Source organism: Staurois parvus, unplaced genomic scaffold (assembly GCF_062004578.1).
Source record: "Staurois parvus isolate SC_StPar_1 unplaced genomic scaffold, SC_StPar_1.0 ptg000149l, whole genome shotgun sequence".
Lineage (NCBI taxonomy): Eukaryota > Metazoa > Chordata > Amphibia > Anura > Ranidae > Staurois > Staurois parvus.
Window position 1 is genome coordinate 684,701 of NW_028317945.1, and position 22,788 is coordinate 707,488.

The 22,788-nt window shown below is 40.5% G+C and overlaps 1 protein-coding gene across 2 annotated transcripts in view; it reads left to right on the top strand.

The window, feature by feature from the left end:
- Positions 1-22,788, top strand: part of ADSL (adenylosuccinate lyase) — a 307,415-nt gene that overhangs the window by 182,388 nt on the left and 102,239 nt on the right. For both annotated transcript variants that reach the window (XM_089674217.1, XM_089674218.1), the window contains exon 9: positions 12,016-12,163. In XM_089674217.1, the coding sequence (XP_089530343.1) occupies positions 12,016-12,163 (148 nt within the window). The remainder of the gene's footprint in view (positions 1-12,015; positions 12,164-22,788) is intronic.

Below are 22,788 nucleotides of genomic sequence, written 5' to 3' on the forward strand. Positions count from 1 at the left end.
CCCCCCCTCGCGCGAGCGTTGATCCTTTATTGATATGTAAACAGCGGTGGATATTAAAAATGGATCGAGTTTGTCGCCTTTGTACGGGGCATGCACAGTTTTAAAGCATGTCATGTTTGGTATCTATTTACTCGGCATACCATCATCTTTTATATTTTATCAAATAATAGGCCAATATTTTGTGTTTTTATACAGTAAAAGTTAAAGTGTATTTTTTTTTTTTAAATGGCGTTTGAAAAATCGCTGCGCGAGTACTATGTGACATACAAAATTGCAGCACCCACCATTTTATTCACTAGGGTGTCTGCTTTAAAAAATATATAATGTTTGGGGGTTTAAAGTAATTTCCTAGCAAACAATACAGATTTTTTTTCATGTGAACAAAAAGTGTCAGAAAAGGCTTAGTCTTCAGGTGGTTAGAGTGAATAATGTGTGGCATAAACTTATGCTGGGCATAAAATGCCCCCACCCCCCAAAACGACCCCTTTTTGGAAAGTAGACACCCCAAACTATTTGCTGAGATTCATGTTGAGTCAATAGAAGAATTTATTTATTTTACCACAAGGTTTTGGAAAATGGCAAAAAAATTTATTTTTTTTTACACAAAATTGACACTTAAATGATTTATTGCTCACACATGCCATGGGTATATGTGGAATTACTCCCCAAAATACATTCTGCTACTTCTCCCGAGTATGGGGTACCACATGTGAGAGACTTTTTGGCAGTCTAGGCAAGTACAGGACCCCAAAATCCAATAAGCACCTCTAGGCTTTTAAAGGGCTTTATTTCCTCATTACACTTCCTGACTACCTATCACAGTTTTGTTTTTGGAAAATGAAGAAAGAAAACGAAATCATATTTTTTCTTTTCTTTTTTTATATTTCCAAACCTTGTAAGAAAAAATGAGATCTGGAAAATACTCACCATGCCTCTTCTTTAAATTCCTTGGGGTGTCTACTTTCCAAAAAGGGGTCATTTTGGGGGGGGGGGGGGTTGGTGCTATCCTGACATTTCAGGGCCTCCAAAACTGTGATAGGTAGTGAGGAAGTGAAATGAGGAAGTTGCGCACCTTCAGGCTTTCAAAGTGGTCATTGGATTTCAGGCTCCTGTATGTGGCTAGGCTCCCAAAAAGTCTCACACACGTGGTATCCCCATAGCTGAATGTATTTTGGGGTGTAATTCCACATATACCCAGAGCTTGTGTGAGACATATATAATTTAAATGACAACTTATTCCACAAACTTGTGGAAAAACAATAAATCTTCCATGGACTCAATATGCCTCTCAGCTTATGGTGTCTACGTTTCGAAAAGGGGTCATTTGGGGGTGTTTGTACTGTCCTGGTAATTTAGCACCTCAAGAAATGATGGGCAGTCAGAAAGCAAAAGCTGTGTAAATTCCATTATGTATAACTTTAGTTTGTAGATGCTATAACTTTTACGCAAAGCAATCAATATACACTTATTGGGATTTTTTTACCAAAAACATGTAGCAGAATATAGTTTGGCCTAAATTTATTACGAAATTTGAGTTTTTTGAATATTTTTTATGATAGAAATGAGAAAATATTGTTTTTTTTTCCAAAACCTTTTGTTTATAGTGCCAGAAATAAAAAGCTCCCAGGTAATCAAATACCACCAAAAGAAAGCTCTAGGTGTGGGAAAAAAAGGACGTAAATTTAATTTATGTACCATATTGCATGACTGCGCAATTGTCAGTTAAACTAGTTCAGTGCTGTATAGCAAAAAAAGTGGCGTAAATTATAGTATCTATACCATAGTTTGTAGACGCTATAACTTTCACACAAAGCAATCAATATACACTTATTGGGATTTATTTTACCAAACACATGTAGCAGAATACATTTTGGCCTAAATTTATAACTATCTTTGAGTTTACTATATATTTTTTTATAGCCGAAAGTAAAAAATATAGTTTTTCTTCAAAATTTTCAGTATTTTTTTGTTTATTGTGCGAAAAATAAAAAGCGCACAAGTAATCAAATACCACCAAAAGAAAGCTCTATTTGTGTGAAAAAAAGGACGTACATTTTGTTTGAATAGGGAATGGGGGGCAGTGTTTTTGTTTTTTTGTTTTTTTTTTATAGAGTTATAATGGTCCTGTGGGTTGTCTGGGGGCAGATCAGTTATCTTATGTATGCTGCCATGAAGGCACCAGGAAAGTTATTTAACACCTGTGAAGAATTAACCACTCCCCTAATTAACTGAAGGAAGGGGAAAAAAAGATCTGTTTACAAAGTGACAGAAAAGGAGAGTGAAAAAAGGAAAGAAGGGTGTTTTTAAAAGTTTGATAGCAAAGAATATAAACACTTGTAACCACAAGCAGTCAGAAGCACAACTCCTGTTTAAGTCTCCATTTAGTCACATGTTCCATTAGTTCAATGTGAGCTGCTATTCTTGCTTTCAAATAATTTTTTTTGACAGGTGGCTCTTTTGCTTTTGATTCCTGCTTCCGCTACAAGGTGCTTCTATTGTCAACTGTTGGGGTCTCTATACTATATTTTTTTTTTTTTGCCCTATTACTCGGTTTTGACTGTCCCACCCCTCGATCTATTGCTTGGGGCATCTCCTGGTTTAAGGATCAGTCCTTGTGATTTTTATAGTTTATTAAAATAATAGGAATTTTGGCCTGTACATTCTATAATCTCCTTACTACTTGCTAACAAATTTGACCCCTGTCTAGGGTCGGTGAGGTTATATGTTTTACACTTTTTTGCTAGTTTCAGCTCCAATCATCTGGCGTTAGTGGCGTATAAACCAGGGTCTAAGACTCAATTCCTGTACCATGTACAGTGCTTTAAAAAAAGTGTTCATACCCCTTGAAATTTTCCACATTTTGTCATGTTACAACCAAAAACGTAAATGCGTATTATTGGGATTTTATATGATAGACCAACAAAAAGTGGCACATAATTGTGAAGTTGAAGGAAAATGATAATTTTTTTTTAAAGTTTTTTTACAAATAAATATTGGAAAAGTGTGGCATTCATTTGTATTCAGCCCCCTTTACTCTGATACCCCTAACTAAAATCTAATGGAACCAATTGCCTTTAGAAGTCACCTAATTAGTAAATAGAGTCCACCTGTGTGTAATTTAAATATATAAATATAAATACAGCTGTTATGTGAAGTCCTCAGAGGTTTGTTAGAGAACATTAGTGAACAAACTGCATCATGAAGGCCAAGAAACACACAGGCAGGCCGGGCAAGGAGAGCATTAATCAGAGAAGCAGTCAAGAGGCCCATGATAACTCTGGAGGAGCTGCAGAGATCCACAGCTCAGGAGGGAGAATCTGTCCATAGGACATCTATTAGTAGTGCACTCCACAAATCTGGCCTTTATGGCAGGGTGGCAAGAAGAAATCCATCAGAAGTGCTGTTTGCAGTTTGCGAGAAGCCTTGTGGGGGACACAGCAAACTGTTCTCTGGTCATATGAGACCAAAATGGACCTTTTTGGCCTAAAACCAAAATGCTATGTGTGGCAGAAAACTAACATTGCACATCACCCTGAACACACTATCCCCACCATAAAACATGGTGTTGGCAGCATCATGTTGTGGGGATTTCTTTGTTCAGCAGGGACAGATAAGCTGGTCAGAGTTGATGGGAAGATGGATGGAGCCAAATACTGGGCAATCTTAGAAGAAAACCTGTAAGAGTCTGCAAAAGACTTGAGACTGGGGCGGAGGTTCACATTCCAGCAGGACAACGGCCCTAAACATACAGCCAGAGCTACAATGGAATGGTTTACATCAAAGCATATTCATGTGGGAGAATGGCCTAGTCAAAGTCCAGACCTAATTCCAATTGAGAATCTGTAGCAAGACTTGAAAATTGGAGTTCACAGATGCTCGCCATCCAATCAGAGCTTGAGCTATTCTGCAAAGAAGAATGGGCAAAAATGTCACTCTCTATATGTGCAAAGCTAGTAGCGACATACCCAAAAAGACTTGCAGCTGTAATTGCAGTGAAAGGCAGTTCTACAAAGTATTGACTTTAGAAATGCACACCACACTTCAGATATTTATTTGTAAAAAAATTTAGAAAACCATTTTATCATTTTCCTTCCACTTCACAATTATGTGCCACTTTGTGTTGGTCTATCACATAAAATCCCAATAAAATACATTTAAGTTTTTGGTTGTAACATGACAAAATATGGACATTTTCAAGGGGTATGATTAATTTCTCGAGGCACTGTACCGAACTCCAAGATATAGAATTTACAGGTACATCAAAATTCCTGTCTTTTCCCTACAACTTTAGTGACCTAACTTACCTGTAATGAAGTATGTCCCACATAGGTTTGGGGCTAAAATTGTAGCTAAACTTTTAAATTTCTCAGTTAACATTTGGTCAAAACAGATATATTGTGCAGTACAGGACACAACTGTAAAGGGTGGTATTGTTCGGTTATTGGACATTGGCTTTTAAGGACACACCCTGGATGCCCTCCGCCATTAACCTTACCCAACTCTGTAAATCCTCAGTTGTTTGCTAGTGTCCTAGGATGATGGACCTTCTCCCTTGCCCCTGAAGGGGATTGACACTTTGATGGGCAAAGCCTGTACTGTATATTGGGAACATAGTCATGGACAGGTAATAGAAGGTCACCTTGTACCATTACTGTAAAAACTGGGACTATGATTGGAATATATTCACTTTACATTGTAAACGTTGCACTAAAACTCAACCGAGTCTCATGTGGATGATAAGGTATTACATCACACCACAGGTCTCACACTTTGCTGACACATCTACCTAGAGTCCTAATAGGGTACTGAGGCACTTCCTCCCTCCCTTTTGGCATGAGGGCTTCACAGGATGGTCTGCACCTAGGTTGCTGTGTATTCCTGCTCGAACACACTTTCCCTATTTTTGAACCCTAGTCTATGAGTACCTCTAAAAGGTATACCCTCACTCGTAGCTATGGGGGAAACCAAGGGAGCCACAGCAAAAACGCAGGTGCATGTTTTTTCTGCTGATAGCCCACATAAAACTCAAGCTCAGAGCGACATTGTTTTCCTTGCACCTGAGTAAGGGAGTGTCCCTGACTGGTTAAAAAAAAAAAATATTGTGAAAACAATTTTTAAAAATGTTTTTATTTAAATAAATTACAAAAAATTACAACTTCAGTACACTCATCATGCCTCTTACTTAAATACCTTGGACTGTCTGCTTTCCAAAAAGGGGATATTTGTACTGTCCAGGCATTTTCGGAGCTCAAGAAATTAGATAGGCTGTCAATACTTCAGGATTGATCGATTTTCAGATATACAGTTAGGTCCATATATATTTGGACACGGGCACAATTTTTAGTTTTTTTCAGGTATTTACCAAAACATATTCAAGCTATAACAAAAAACCTTTTCTTTTCACACCCAATATGCAATAAATATCCAAAGTAAGTCCAAAAAAAGATCCACAACACAAATAGTCCAAAATTTCAGTTTTCCATCTTCCAAATCGTGAAAATATCCCGAATACCTCAAAATAAAGAAAACTACATATAGTGCATTACCCTTAGTTGTAAAAAATACATACAAGTTTACTAAAAAAAAAAAATTTTTTTTTGTGATTTATACTTTCAAGGGTGAAAGTTTTACCTTTCTGAAGGGGATTATTGTTAGAGTATTGTGTACTATATTCAAGCTATAGTTATATAATGGATATGGGCTGAAACTGCGCACTCTCTGGTTTAATTTGGGGGTATGTTCATCCAAATTGGAGGAAGGATTTAGGAATTACATCTCTTAAGAGTAGCCATCCCCCCTTTTTCAAGGGACCAAAAGTAATTGGACAATTGAATATAATCATAAATAAAATGTTCATTTTTAATAGTTTGTTGAGAATCCTTTACTGGAAATGACTGCCTGAAGTCTAGAACCCAAGGGCATTACCAAAGACTGGGTTTCCTCCTTTCTGATGCTTTGCCAGGCTCTAACTGCAGCTGCCTTCAGTTGTTCTTTGTTTGTGGGTCTTTCTGACTTTAGATTTTCTTTCAGCAAGTGAAATGCATGCTCAATTGGGTTGAGATCAGGTGATTGACTCAGCCATTGCAGAATATTCCACTTCTTTTCCTTCAAAAGCTCCTGGGTTGCTTTTGCAGTGTGTTTTGGATCATTGTCCATCTTTACTGTGAAGCGCCGTCCAATCAACTTTGCTGCATTTGGCTGAATCTGGGCTGACAGTATATCTCCAAACACTGCAGAATTCATCCGGCTGCTTCTGTCACATCATCAATAAACACCAATGACCCAGTTCCACTGGAAGCCATGCATGCCCATACCATCACACTGCCTCCACCATGTTTTACAGATTATGTTGTGTGCTTTGGATCATGAGCTGTTCCAAGCCTTCTCCACACTTTTTTCTTCCTGTCATTCTGGTACAGATTAATCTTAGTTTCATCCGTCCAAAGAATGCTTTTTCAGAACTGGTCTGGGTTTTTTAGATGTTTTTTTGGCAAAGTCTAATTGGCTTTTCTATTCTTCAGGCTTATGAATGGTTTGCACCTTGTGGTAAACCCTTTGTATTTACTCTTGTGAAGTCTTCTCTTGATTGTAGATTTTGACAATGATACGCCCACCTCCTGGATAGTGTCCTTCACTTGTCTGGATGTTGTGAATGGGTTTTTGTTTACCATAGAGAGGATCCTGTGATCACCCATCACTGTTGTCTTCTGTGGACGTCCATGCCTTTTTATGTTTCCGAGCTTACTAGTGTGTTCTTTCCTCAGAATGTACCAAACTGTTGATTTGGCCACTCCTAATGTTGCTGCTATCTCTCTGATGGATTTGTTTCGTTTTTGAAGCCTTACAATGGCCTGTTTCACTTGCATGGGCAGCTCCTTTGAACTCATGATGTAGGTTCACAGCAATAGATTCCAAATGCAAATACCCACTTAAAATCAACTCCCAGACCTTTTACGTGTTTAATTGATGAAGAAATAATGGAGCAGCCTACACCCGGCCATTAACAGCTCTTGATTCAATTGTCCAATTATTTTTGGTCCCTTGAAAAAGGGGGGGGGCGTGGTTTACTACTCTTAAGAGCTGTAATTCCTAAACCCTTCCTCCAATTTGGATGTACAATACCCTCAAATTAAGCCTGAGAGTATACACTTTCAGTCCATATCCATTATATAACTATAGCTTGAATATGTTTAGGTAAATACCTGAAAAATCTAAAATTGTGCCATTGTCCTAATATATATGGAGCTAACTGTATATCCCATAGTTTGTTGACTCTATAACTTTCCTACAGATTGCATAACATACACTGATTTGAGTTATTTTTCACTAAAGAAATATAGCAATATACATTTTGGCCTACATTTCTGAAGATTATTTATTTGCAAAATTTTATAACAGAAATGAAGACCCCCATTAAAGGGGTCATAGCAAACCTAATTCACTCATGGGTGAAGAACCATGTTCCACCTCTCCGCTATCCACATCAGGAATAAAAAATGTAGCAAGCAGACATCCTGAGTTGCAAATGCCTTGTTTCAGGGGATTGGTCACTCCAACCTGAGATCTTCCTGATGATCTGTCAGAAATTAAGAAAACCAAATGTGGACAATCATGGTCTCCAGAGTCAACAAAAAACTGGACAGTTTTGTGTCCACGTACAGGGTTTCCCTGGCTGTGGAAGTGGATACACTGGTGATTCCTTAGTTCCTGTTCAGACTGGTGTATGCATTCCCTTCAGTGAAGATTCTCCCTCAACTGCTCTGAAAAATAGAGGAACTTATTCTAGTTATCGTTATCGCTCTAATTTGGCCCAGGAGAACTTACACAGACACACTACTGGCAGACGAGCCTTGGCCTCTTCTACCCATACCAGACGTCTTGTCACAGGGACCTCTATTCCACCCTGTTTCTCAGTTGCTGGGTTTAAAGACTAAGTTCACATTAGAGAAAAAAATAATTAATGCACATATTTTTGCAGAGAAAAAAATGTGCATTTATTTTTTCCTACAGGAGCCAGGAAGACATTGCACCCACGATCAGTAGATCACGGGTACAATGTGGGCTCATGCAGACATGTCCTCTGGCTTTCAGCCCATACTTCTGTACAGACTTTCTGTTTGAAAGCCACAGGACATGTTTGTGGACTACAAGAGCATTTATCAGAGCCCCCACAGTCCACTAAAAGTACAAATCCGTCTGGTGCAGTGACAGACAGTACTTTACGTTTTTTCATTCACAGGAATCTGTGAATGGATCCTGCACAGCTGTGCTATTTTTAAAAAGTAACAGCTGGTGTGTGGAGAAGAACCCCCACCTGCTGTAACAGGGAGAGGGGGGTATAACATATGTAACATGCTCCAAAGGGTAACTTAACCTATAGTGGCATGGCTGGTAAAAACTTAGGTCGTAAACGATAAGGAAATTTCTGACTCTCATTTTTACATTGCTCAAGCCAGACAAAATACCTCTCATAGCATCTGCCCTCACACCTAGAGACTAGTGTAAAATCCTCTCTTTGAACCATTTTGGGATATCCCTTTGTCGGATTTCACAGGTAAAGTGGCCACTACCTCCACCAGGTGTGCTTCAGAGTTGGTAGCTCTTTCTTGCACGGAGCCTTTTCTTGCCTTACAAAGGAACAAGGTGGTCCTGAGAGCCAGACCCTCTTCTTCTTGTTTTCCCTTCCCTATGTACTGCTCCGAAACCCACCAGGGAATTTCACTCCACTGCCCATATGTGGCTAGAGTCTACCCAACTGCAACATCCTCCCTGAAGTTCCCAAGAAGAGACACAGGTTTCCTTTTCTATCATTGCGAAGTGGCTCAGGCAGTGCCTTTTCGGGGTTTACGCCTTCAATGAACAGCTTAATCCCTTCCCTATTAGGGCCCATTCCACCCGATCTGTAGGGGTTTCTTGCGTGTTTCGGCATCAAGAATCCATTTTGCAGGTTTTCCAGGCTATCACCACTCCTGTTCTTACTTTTTCTTAGTTTTACTGATGTTAAGGTCTCGGCTGATGTGACCTTCAGCTGAAAGGTTCTTCAAGCTGTCATCTGTTTATGGTCCATTGACCCTTCCTTTTGTGAACCTGTTTTCTGCTGTTTGCTAAGTTGTTGCCCACCCATTAGTTTTTTGCTTGGGGATATCTCACAGTTTGACTTCCTGTCCTGTAATGTACAATTAAGATAATTTGAAATTTACCACTAAATTTCATGTCTTGGAGTACAGTACAGAACACAAGTCCCTCCCCCTTTCTCCTTATTTCTCACAATAAACTGGAGCCCCACGGAGTGGGTGGGGTTATATTTGAGTGAACTAGGGGCATTTGCAGGAAATCTTTTGTCAGTGCCCAATCACCTGAAGGTAGTGGCATATAACCTACAGTATGACTTTCTGTCCTGTACTGTTCTCCAAGATATTGAATTTACTGGCAAGTCAAAAATCCCCTTTTTTTTCTCCTCTTTCTTCTCGTACTATACAGTACCTCTGCTGGTTCCTGTTAATGATAAAGTGCCAAAGTGATTTCAGATGGCCCACTACCCAACATGATTTGCCCTAATTAAGGCTTCATCAGGAGCAGTACTATGGGAACAAAGTGCGTGGTTATGCAAATATAATGTCTGCCACTTGATAGAACACACTGTACAACGGATCACTAATCCGGTCTCCTTCACTGAAGATATAATAAAGGAAAAATGTAATGTATAAACTAAAAATGGCAACTTCCACAGTACAATATACTGTGCTGTGCACAGTACAATATACTGTGCTGTGCACATGACTTTGGAATGTGCATGTATGGAGTGCTGATATATCTACGCACACTGGCAGAGGAAATAGAGGGAGTTGTATCAAGTGGTGGCCATTCCATTTGCGCACCCTAGCAGCTTGCATTTTTCCCCACAGCACTTTGATGTACTTTAGTGGTCATTTGGCAGTCACATTGGCATAATTATCCGAAACCAGTAGAGGTATAGAACAATAAGAAAATGAAAAAATGAATAGTTATAAATAGAGAGTATTATAGTTAAAGTATTAGAGAGAGAGGATATTATTATTATTTTATTATACAGTATTTATATAGCGCCAACAGTTTGCTCAGTGCTGTACTTTATAATGGGAGACAGTACACGAGACAGCACAGCAACAATACAATACAATACACGAGGGGTTCGAGGGCCCTGCTCCTTGGAGCTTACAATCTAGGAGGGAGGGGATAGTGGTACAGGTGGAAATAGCTGTGGGGGATGGAGTGGTAGGAAGAGTGGAGGAGATCAGCAATTAGGTGAGGGCGGGGTAGGCTTCCCTGAAGAGATGGGTTTTCAGGGTGTGCCTAAAGGTGAGGAGGGTAGGTGACAGTCTGATGGATTGGGGTAGTGAGTTCCAGAGGATGGGGGAAGCCCTGGAGACAGGCATTGGAGGAAGAGACCAGGGAACTAGAGAGTAGGAGGTCTTGTGAGGAGCGGAGGGTACGTTTTGGGTGGTAAATGGATATCAGGTCGGTGATGTAGTTTGGGGCAGTGTTATGAACAGCTTTGTACGTCAATGTTAGTAATTTGAATTTTATGCGTTGGGCAATCGGAAGCCAGTGGAGGGATTGGCAGAGGGGGGTGGCGGATACGGAGCGGTTAGTAAGGTGGATGAGTCTGGCCACAGAATTCAGGATAGACTGAAGTGGGGATATCATATCCCCAGGATCCTCATCAGAAAAAGGTCTGGTCAGATTGGGTGAATCCTCCCTCCCGGGTTGCATTCAGAACTCGCCCAAAGGTAAAATAGAACAGATCCAGGTGACAAGAGGTCTCCTAATGCAGGATGGATGGAAGAGGTTGCCTGCATTAGGAGACCTCTTGTCACCTGGATCTGTTCTATTTCACTTTTGGGCGAGTTCTGAATGCAACCCGGAGGGAGGATTCACCCAATCTGACCAGACCTTTTTCTGATGAGGATCCTGGGGATATGATATACACCGCACATATTTATTTACTTTCTGGTGAGTGCGCATTTCTGCTATTCTTCACGGAGCACCACCATTGATTGCTACCAGTCACCTGGCACGATTATTACAATATAGACTTTTTATCAGTATTTTCATTTGTGTACTTTATCTGTTCATATTTCCCTCAAGTGCTGCACTGTTCTATTATTCTGTTTATAAGTGTACATTGGTTGCTTAGAGTGCACAGCTGCTTTCATTTTGGTCAGAGCTCACTTTTACCACTATTTATATTGAAGCGGGGATAGCCTGTGATGAGGTAGGCCGGTGAGGAGGGAGTTACAGTAGTCAAGTTGTGATATAATAAGGGAGTGAATGAGTTGCTTTGTAGTTTCTGGGATTAGGAACGGTAGTATTTTGGAGATGTTACGGAGGTGGAGTCTACATGAATTTGTCAGCGATTGGACCTGGGGCTGGAAAGACAGATTGGAGTCTAGAAAGACACCTAGTACTGGGGCTGATGGTGGCGTTGTTGGTCGTGATGGAGAAGTTGGGGGAGGGGGGGCGCAGGCTGGGGGGAAAACTAGGAGCTCAGTTTTGGAAAGGATATATTTTCTTGATGCTAATAGAGGATGCAAGTAATATTGTTTTATACTGTAAATGGTGTTATTCTACTCTGAAGGAGTAATATTGAGATACCAGTTGTGGATATATACAATACAGTGACTAAAGAGAGTGGATTTTATGACTCTTAAATATGGTAGAGATCAGTGACCCAAAGGGCTGGTGTTTTTAATAACAAAGAGGTATGCTAACATATGTGATTCATAACCGGACAATTGATATTGGAACATTACATATAGAGTGTAGCTGCCTGTGGTGGTGTTCAAATGGAATCTTTTACATTTTATCTTGTCAATAAAGTCAGTTTTATACATATCTGAATTATTTTACAATAATATAGCGTTAGTTGCTATTGAAGCTAATGCTATTGAATTTACCTCTGTTATCCATACATTCCGCTAGCAGTTTGAATTGTGAGATGTCTGTAGTGATAATCTGCATGCTTTTCTTTGGCAGGTTCTAGTGCAATGCCCTATAAAAGAAATCCCATGCGTTCTGAACGTTGCTGCAGCCTGGCACGCCACCTCATGACACTGATAATGAATCCACTACAGACTGCCTCTGTTCAGTGGTTTGAACGTACACTGGATGACAGCGCCAACAGGTAATACCAACTTGCCAAGTCCAGAGGTAAAAAATAGTTGCTCACCTTAAAATAACTAAGCAAACATCTTCAAGTGCAATATGGATGTAATAATCTTAAAGCAGAGCTCCTAATACACTAAAAAAAACATAATGAAGAGTGGAAGCCTTGCTCAGCGGCCAGACTCAGTCGCATTGTGGTAGCCTCAATCCTTCTCCCTCTACCCTGTCTGTAATTCTGATTTTCCTTACTCCCTTTCCTTCCTGCCTTATTCAACTCAAGTTGTTGACTGGCTTACTTTGTTTTCGTCAGGTGCATTTTAGAAATGCCCAAGGACATTATGCTGCACTATTGCAATGAGTCCAGTTTTATGCTCGATGTAACCTGCAAACCAAGGGGCAGAAAGAGTTCACAGGTGATTATGGTTTTCTGTTTGATGCATGGGGATACTAGAGGATTCTCACTCCAGAATTCTGCTCTGTATTTAAAATCATAGGGTATGTGGGCATAAGGGGGCTGCTCCTGTGGAAAGCCTCCTCTTCCTGACTTTCACTTCATCAGTTACTTGCTAATGAGATATGAAATAATTACTATACAAACTATGAGGTCTTGGCTCTCTGAACTCATGTGTTGGAAATTGTGCCTGAGACCTGTGTTTTTCTTGTATGTTGAAAAATTTTTTAATAAAAATGACATATAAATAAAAAAGACAGGCTTCCAACTAAATTCATTCTTTGAGATTCAGATAGGGTGTTGAAGGGGTTAAAGACCACTGACAGGTTTTTACCTTGTCCATGCCCTTACTGGGGAGGTTTACCATAATTTGCCATCTCAGAGAACCAACAGGAAGTGAAGTTTGAAAAGTCTAAGGAAATCTGTGATCATTGTCATTGGAACAGGTGTTCTGATTGACAGATATCCTCTCCTGCCCTGTGATGGTGAAAACTGTTAAACTTTGTATTGACCCAAAGATCTCTGTGATCTTTAATAACAAACTATGTAAGTTTGAACATGTGTGGACCCCTTGGATTGAACATTATTTACCCAGGGACTTAGATCACTCGCTACTATCGGACCATCCTATCTGGATAGCTTGGCCATCCTGCTTGGTCATAAAGCAACTCATACCCATCCTCAGCAGATTTCCGCACTCTATTCCTTACTTACCTTGTATCCATAGTGTGTCCTACTTCTTCTTTACTTCTTTTTTACTCTTTACGCCTCTTGCATACTGGACGTTTTTGCTACTGCTTCTAGGGGCATCTGGGGTTTGTTTTTTTTTCCTGCCTCTAAACTCCCCTGGATATTAGCCTTTGTGTCCATGCACACATACCTTTAGATTAGTTTACTGGCAGGAGAATTTAGAGGCAGGAAAAAAACACTGCCAGTGCATCCAGGAGCAGCAGAGTTTGGGCAGAAAAAACGTCTGACTCTTGTAAACGCATCTAGACATGTGTTAACACTAGGCACTTTTAGACCTTGAGCATTAATTAATTTCAATGGCCAGTCCTCCTCTGCATCGTTCAGATGTTCAGTGGCAAACTTCAGACGGGCCTGGACATGTACTTTCTTGAGCAGAGGGACCTTGCAGGCACTGCAGGATTTCAATCCTTGTCGGCATAGTGTGTTACCAACTGTTTTCTTGGTGACTGTGGTCCTAGCTGCCTGGAGATCATTGACAAGATCCTCACTTGTAGTTCTAGGATGATTCCTCACTGTTCTCATGATCATTGACACTCCACGTGGTGAGATCTTGCATCATGCACCAGACCTAGGGAGACTGACAGTTGTTTTGTTTTCTTTCATTTGCGAATGATTGTATCAACTGTTGTCACCTTCTAACCAAGCTGCTTGGCGTTTGATAGCCCAGTCCAGCCTTGTGTAGGTCTACAATCTTGTCCCTGACATCCTTGGACAGCTCTTTGGTCTTTGCCATGGTGAAGAGTTTGGAATCTGATTGTTTGTTGGCCAAGACAACAAAGGAGTGGCTCAAGAAGAAGCACATTAAGGTCCTAGAGTGGCCTAGCCATTCTCCAGACCTTAATCTGATTGAACATCTGTGGAGGGAGCTGAAAGTTTGAGTTGCCAAATGTCAGCCACCAAACCTTAATGACTTGGAGAGGATTTGCCAAGAGGAGTGGGCTAAAATCCCTCCTGAGATGTGTGAAAACCTGGTGGCCAACTACAGGAAACGTCTGACCTCTGTCATTGCCAACAAGGGATTTGCCACCAAGTACTAAGTCAAGTTTTGTGAAATACTTATATCCCTCGTGAACATGTAAATCAGTGCATAATTTGTTAGACATGCATCTCTTTTGAATTTGTTGTTGCTATTCTCTCTGTGTTACAATACACCTACCATTCAATTTTTAGACTGATCATTTCTTTGTGAATGTGCAATCATTCAATATCAGCAGGGGATCAAATACTTATCTCCTTCACTGTGTGTGTGTATGTATGTGTGTGTGTGTGTGTGTATATATATATATATATATATATATATATATATATATATATATATACACACAGTTGTGTTCAAAATAATAGCAGTCAGACATCACTAACCTGATCAATCACTGTTTTTGGTAGAAATTATATTTCTACGTGGCAAATAATGGACTAGCAGGTGTAGTAGAGTAATAGAAATCCAACAGACCCAACAATCATGACATGCATGCTGCTCATTCTGTGTAATTGAATCACTAATTGAAAGGGGCATGTTCAAAATAATAGCAGTGTGGAGTTCTATTAGTGAGGTCATTCATTCTTTGAAAAACAGGTGGCAATTATTGCCCTTATGTAAGGAAGGAAGGCAGCAAATGTTGTACATGCTGGTTACAGTGCCTTTCTCTCTTAAATTCTGAGGAAAATGGGTCGTTCCAGACATTGTTCAGAGGAACAGAGTACCTTGATTAAAAAGTTGATTGGAGAGGGGAAAACATATAAAGAAGTGCAGAAAATGATAGGCTGCTCAGCTAAAATGATCGAAAATGCTTTAAAATGGCAACCAAAACCTGAAAGACGTGGAAGAAAATGAAAAACTACCATTCGAATGGATAGAAGAATAGCCAAAATGGCAAGGACTCAGCCAACAATCGGCTCCAGGAAGATCAAAGAAGGTCTAAAGTTACCTGTGAGTACTGTTACAATTAGAAGATGCCTATGTGAAGCCAAGCTATCTGCAAGAAGCCCCCGCAAAGTCCCACTGTTGAAAAAAAGACATATGCTTAAGAAGTTACAATTTGCCAAAGAGCACATTGACTGGCCTAAAGAGAAATGGCACAACGTTTTGTGGACTGATGAAAGTAAGATTGTTCTTTTTGGGTCTAGTAGCCAGAGACAGTTTGTCAGACGACCCCCAAACACTGAATTCAAGCCACAGTACACTGTGAAGACAGTGAAGCATGGTTGCGCAAGCATCATGATATGGGGATGTTTCTCATACTACGGTGTTGGGCCTATTTATCGCATACCAGGGATCATGGATCATTTTGATTACATCAGAATACTTGAAGAGGTCATGCTGCTTTATGCTGAAGAGGAAATGCCCTTGAAATGGGTGTTCCAACAAGACAACAACCCCAAACACACCTGTAAACGTGCAACATCTTGGTTCCAGACCAACAAGATTGACATTATGGAGTGGCCAGCCCAATCTCCCGATCTTAATCCAATAGAAAACGTGTGGGGTGACATCAAAAATGCAGTTTCTGAGGCAAAATCAAGAAATAGAGAAGAACTGTGGAATGTAGTCCAATCATCCTGGGCTGGAATACCTGTTCACAGGTGCCAGAAGTTGGTTGACTCCATGCAACACAGATGTACAGCAGTTCTCAGAAACAGTGGTTATACAACTAAATATTAATCAAGTGATTCAAAGGAAAACAAAATCTTCAAACATTTTTCAGTTTATATAGTGAATGTTTGAGTTTGTAAAGAAGAATACAAACACTGCTATTTTTTTGAACAGTCTAATATTCACTTTTCTTCAATATTTTTAGAGGAACAACACAAATTTGATATATTTTTCTTCATGTTTTGATTTGGAATAGAATGTGTAGTGTTCCCAATGCATTTGTGTGTATGGAAATAAAAGCTATTAGAAGGGTTTTGAGCTTTATTCACTTTTTTCAACACACTGCTAATATTTTGTACACAGCTTGTTTTATATATATATATATATATATATATATATATATATGTATTAATACCCCTTGAAATTTTCCACATTTTGGCATGTTCCAATCAAAATCGTAGATGTATTTTATTGGGATTTTGTGATAGACCAACACAAAGTGGCGCTTAATTGTGAAGTGGAAGGAAAATGATAAATGTTTTTCAAAATCTTTTACAAATATCTGAAAAGTGTGGTTTGCATTTGTATTTAGCCCCCCTGAGTCAATACTTTGCAGAACCATCTTTCGCTGCAATTCCAGCGGCAAGTCTTTTTGGGTATATCTCTACCAGCTTTGCACATCTAGAGAGAATTTTTTGCCCATTCTTCTTTGCAAAACAGCTCAAGCTCTTTCAGATTGGATGGCGAGCATCTGTGAACTGCAATTTTCAAGTATTGCTACAGATTCTCAATTGGAATTAGGTCTGGACTTTTACTGGGCCATTCTAACACATGAATATGCTTTGATGTAAACCATTCCATTGTAGCTCCGGCTGTACGTTTAGGGTCATTGTCCTGCTGGAAGGTGAACCTCCGCCCCAGTCTCAAGTCTTTTGCAGACCCTAACAGGTTTTCTTCTAAGATTATTCTGTATTTTGCTCCATCCATCTTCCCATCAACTCTGACCAGCTTCCCTGTCCCTGCTGAAGAAAAGCATCCTCACAAGATGCTGTCAGCACCATATTTCACGGTGGGGATGGTGTGTTCAGGGTGATGTGCAGTGTTAGTTTTCCGCTACACATAGCATTTTGGTTTTAGGCCAAAAAGTTAAATTTTGGTCTCATCTGACCAGAACACCTTCTTCCACGTTAGCTGTCTCCCCCACATGGCTTCTCGCAAACTGGACTTCTTATGGCTTTCTTTCAACAATGGCTTTCTTCTTGCCACGCTTTCATAAGGCCAGATTTGTGGAGTGCACGACTAACAGTTGTCCTGTGGACAGATTCTCCCACCTGGGCTGTAGATCTCTGCAGCTCCTCCACAGTTACCATGGGCCTCTTGGCTGCTTCTCTGATTAATGCCTTGCCTGGCCTGTCCGTTTAGGTGGACGGCCATTTCTTGGTAGGTTTGCAGTTGCGCCATACTCTTTCCATTTTAAGATGATGGATTGAACAGTGCTCCGTGAGATGTTCAAAGCTTGGGATATTTTTTCACAACTTAACCCTGCTTTAAACTTCTCCATGACTTTGTGTTGACCTATCTAGTGTGTTCCTTGACCTACATAATGCTATTTTTTCACTAATGTTCTCTAACAAACCTCTGAGGGCTTCACTGAACAGCTGTATTTATACTGAGATTAAATTACACACAGGTAGGCTCTATTCACTAATTAGGTGATTTCCGAAGGCAATTGATTCCACTAGATTTTAGATAGGGGTATCAGTAAAGGGGGCTGAATACAAATGCACACCACACTTTTCAGATATATATTTGTAAAAAATGTTGAAAACCATTTATAATTTTCCTTCCACTTCGTGTGTAATAAATATATATAAATATATATATATATATATATATAATGTGTGTGTATGTGTGTTTATATATTAAACTTTTTAAAGACCCTCGAATAATACTAATTAGGGTAATAGCTCACCTCTTTTATGTCTTAATGTCTTACATATGCTAAGTGATAACACCCAGTACTTAACACCTCAGCAGAACAATAACAAGTACTCCAGTGCCTAGTAAACAGTAACAAATAGCAACACAGCCACAATATCAATTTTAGAAAGTAAAGAATTTAGGAAAAGAAATTAGAAATACTTCAATGAAATTAGAAATATTTTAAACTTACTTGTGACAGACTTCCTGGCACCCTGCTTCGGTCTCCTGGCAGAGAACTGCTTCCTCACTGCTGGGACACAGGATCAAGGTATTATAGCTGGGCATTGTACCCAATAACTAGACGACACTAGCTTAGGTGGAAAAACTGGAACTCTTTATTGAACAGAAATAAGTTTTTATACACTTCAGAAATAGGTGCAGTCCCCACATGAACAATAAAACAAAAATTACACATTGGGATAAACATCCCACACTGATTAAGTAAGAGCTTTGATATCTTAAACGGCGCAAATGGTAAACAGTACAGCTAAAATTGCCCTAATTAACAGTAAGCTAATCAACAGCCAATCACCCAGACAAGCCAGCGAGCTCACCAATGACAGCCCGGCACCTCCAACCCTGAATACACCAAGTCCATTACATAATGCTGTCTTTCAGGTGCTATCACTTGTATAATCGGTGCATCATAAGACAAAACTCATACAATATTCCAACAGTCTGAAAAAGTGGAATTCATCTATCTTCATAGATTTCTTAAGGGAGATTTGTGACTGACCCAACCAGGACAGGGTCTTTGTATCCAGCAACTGCTGTTGAAACTATTCATTTTGTTTTGCTGCATTTTCAAAGAGCAAATGCCACAGCCACTGTTAAGCCTACTTCAAATTTTCATTCTAAGGATGTGGGGCACAAAGAGGCCGACAGGGCCAACTAAGATGCAAATTTTGTCTGTTTCATTGAGAACCTGACGAAATTCGCACAGTGAATGGTCTTCTTAAGGAAAACCATTTATTCCTAATCGTGCATTATAGGAATATGCACTGACCATTTTCTTTTTTTTCTTTGATATTTTCCATCAAGACTGTTCTGTGAAGTTTGATAACTGCTCATTGCCACTGTACCTTCTAGCTAGACAGCCCTGAGGAAGTCACATGATACTGTGACGCAACGCGTCGGCTTGACGTGGTGACGCATTTCCGGCGTGGCGGCCATTTTGGTACACCTGTGCATTCAGCTGTACACCCACACAGACATATCCTCATCTGAAAGCATGAGGTTTTTGGACTGGCTGCTACGTAAGTGCAAATGCTTAATGTTATCTGTCCCTATGGTATAAATAAAATTTACTGCACTATGGGAGGATTCATTTTGTCTCATTTGAGAGATTGATGCTGCAATACTTTCCTGGAGAAGAGCCAGAGTGGGAATACTTATTTCTGAGAGAACTACCTTTGGAGTGATAGTTTTTACTTGGAGGATCCGTGAGGGGGATCCACTACTGCTCTTTGATCCGCAAGGGTCGAAGGGATGAGGTGAGAGGCTTATCCAGATGGTGGTTGGATTCTCAGATTTATATACACTCAGAGATCTGCACGAGTTTCACCTATGGTCACTAACAGTAGTATTTGGAAGCACTGTTTACTGTTTGGTCACCAGCAATATTTATTGGACTTTGAGAAACACTGTTGTTTGTACCATTTTAATGGTTATTTCACTTCACAAGAGGCACGTGTGATTATAATCATATATATGTGTATGTGTGGTTTATACATATACAGTTGTGGCCAAAATTATTCAACCCCCACTGAAATTGAGTGTTTTGGCCAGTTTGACATTGCTTTTGATCATTCAGTCATCTTGCTTACATTTACATTAAAGAGGCACTTGTAGGTCAGACAAATATAACATAACAGTTATAATGAAATAACCACAAATGTCTTTTCTGTGCTCACAGCATTATCAGTTTTATTCAACCCCCAAGTGACATTCAATCTTAGTACTTAGTACAGCATCCTTTTACAGTTATAACAGCTTTTAAACGTGAAGCATAGCTTGACACAAGTGTCTTGCAGCGATCTACGGGTATCTTCGCCCATTCTTCATGGGCAAAGGCCTCCAGTTCAGTCACATTCTTAGGCTTGCGCACTGCAACTGCTTTCTTTAAGTCCCACCAGAGGTTCTCAATCGGATTTAAGTCTGGTGACTGCGATGGCCACTCCAAAATGTTCCAGCCTTTCCTCTGCAACCATGCTCTAGTGGACTTGGAGGTATGCTTGGGATCATTGTCCTGTTGAAAGGTCCAACGTCTCCCAAGCCTCAGGTGTGTGACGGACTGCATCACGTTTCCATCCAATATCTCCTGGTACTGAAGAGAATTCATGGTACCTTGCACACGCTGAAGCTTCCCTGTACCTGCAGAAGCAAAACAGCCCCAAAGCATGATTGACCCTCCACCATGCTTCACAGTAGGCAAGGTGTTCTTTTCATCATAGGCCTTGTTCTTCCTCCTCCAAACATAGCGTTGATCCATGGGCCCAAACAGTTCTAATTTTGTTTCATCAGTCCACAGAACACTATCCCACAACTTTTGTGGTTTGTCCACATGGCTTTTGGCATACTGCAGTCGACTCTTCTTATTCTTTGGAGACAGCAAGGGGGTACGCCTGGGAGTTCTGGCACGGAGGCCTTCATTACGCAGTGTGCGTCTTATTGTCTGGGCTGAAACTTCTGTACCCACATCTGACAAATCTTTTCTCAGTTCCTCAGCAGTCACACGGGGACTTCTCTCCACTCTACGCTTCAGGTAGCGCACAGCAGTCGAAGTCAGCATCTTCTTTCTGCCACGACCAGGTAGCGTTTCAACAGTGCCCTTTGCCTTGAATTTGCGAATGATGCTTCCTAAGGTGTCTCTTGGTATGTTTAACATCTTTGCAATCTTCTTATAGCCATTGCCCTTCCTGTGAAGAGAAATCACCTCTTCTCTTGTCTTCCTGGACCATTCTCTTGCCTTCACCATGTTTGTAACCACACCAGTAAATGTCTAGAAGGAGCTGAGTATCACAGTCATTTTAAAGCTGCCTAATTGGTGCTTATTATGCTTGATTGCTGCTCGGTGACATCCACAGGTGTTTTCAATACCTGATGGAAAGCACCTGTATGAACCTCTGTTCTTCAGAGTGGTAGTCTTTAAGGGGTTGAATAATTGTGGCAATGAAGAAACCACATAAGAACCATTTACTACTGTATTACATAAACAATTGATGTCATTTTAGTTGCATTTGGGTAGTTACAACGTCCTTGTAGGATTTGATTCTGAATACAATTCCAAATGTACACTATAGTCCCTAAACCCCTTTACAGCATTGGGGGTTGAATAATTTTGGCCACAACTGTATATGGAAATGTTTTTTCACATGTTTTGAGCTATTTATTTTATTGTGTTGATTTTATCATTTATGAGCACTAATTAATATCAATTGACATCACTGTCACATTTATATATATTCTATATGAGATTTTGTGATTTCACATTTTTTATATTTATATTAATTGTTTATTTAAATGTGCGTATATAGTTTGGGTGTAGCGCTACATTCTTTATTTCATTTACCTTCTAGCTTGTTGCTTTCTGGATCAGCTGACTCCTTGGGTGCTTCTTGGGAGACCATACCGGGACGCTGCCACTAAGTAGATACGGGACTACACTGCAACTTTGATTTGGGTATAGATCCTGCTTTAGGCACTCACCTAGACAAGTGGTGCAATGCGAGGAGTTAGCCACAGGGTTCAGGGATGTGGTCTATTTGCTGTTGGCAACCCTATCCCTGAAGAGCCCCTAGGGAGTATGCCGACTGGCAGATCGAAGACCTGGATGGGCCTTGGTCCCTAACATGCATTACTTATGGGACTGCAAGACCGCTGCAGTAGGTCAGGGTTGTAGCCCTGCCTGGGAAGCTGTCTGCTCCAGCACCTGTATGGTTAATAGGGAGCTTTGGACTGCACCTTTTTTGGCAACTGCTCACAGCGGGACTAGCCAGTCACTGCATTTCAATTTGTCACCTATTTTCCTATGTGTCCTGCATGGATTGGGGTTCCCTCTGTGTTTGCATGGCCCCCAAGGTATTGAGTACCATTTTATTGACATGCATGTGGTCAGCTGGTATCTCTGCCCTTTACTCACTTACCTACACAGCCACTGCAATCCTTGGATGTTCTTGCCTCCTGCTGCCTGTAATGACTGGTGACAGAAGATATAACTCTTCCTGTAAGGATTATATGGAGCAATGTACTGCTCCTCTTTTGGGTTGCAGCTCCCAGTGGGAGTAGCCAGTCACTGTTTTCAATTTTGAATTTGGTGACATTTTTTCCCTGCAAGTCTCACTCTCCTGCATCGGTCAATGTGGCCTATGTACCTTGCATATCTGTGCAGCCTTGGTCTCGTGGAGACTTGCTGCATATGCATGTACCATTTTATTGACACAAACAGTTGGCTGGTGCCTCTGCTCCCTGCCTCTCTTGCCTAAATAGCACTGCGGTCTTTGAATGTCTTGGCTCCTGCTTCCTACAGCGACTGCTCATAACCCTGCCTGCTCTGTGGTACAGGTTGAGTACCCTTGGTTGTTTAATCCTCCCTACACATGGTAAATTATAGATGCAATGAGAATAGGTCAACAGGCATTGTAGCTCATACGCAGCTACTGCTTAGGGGGGTCTGTGGCATCTCCCACTGATGGTCCTAATTCTGATAGTCCTGAACGCTGTACGCATTCTGAGTCACTGCTCTTCTCAGAGGCCTCACTAGCTCATTCTGGTGCACCTCCCTTTTTCTGTTTACCTGGAGAAGAGTTCTCTGCAACAGTGGCTGAATTTTATGGTAGGCTCTTAGCCCTGTTAGAGGCCTCAAATT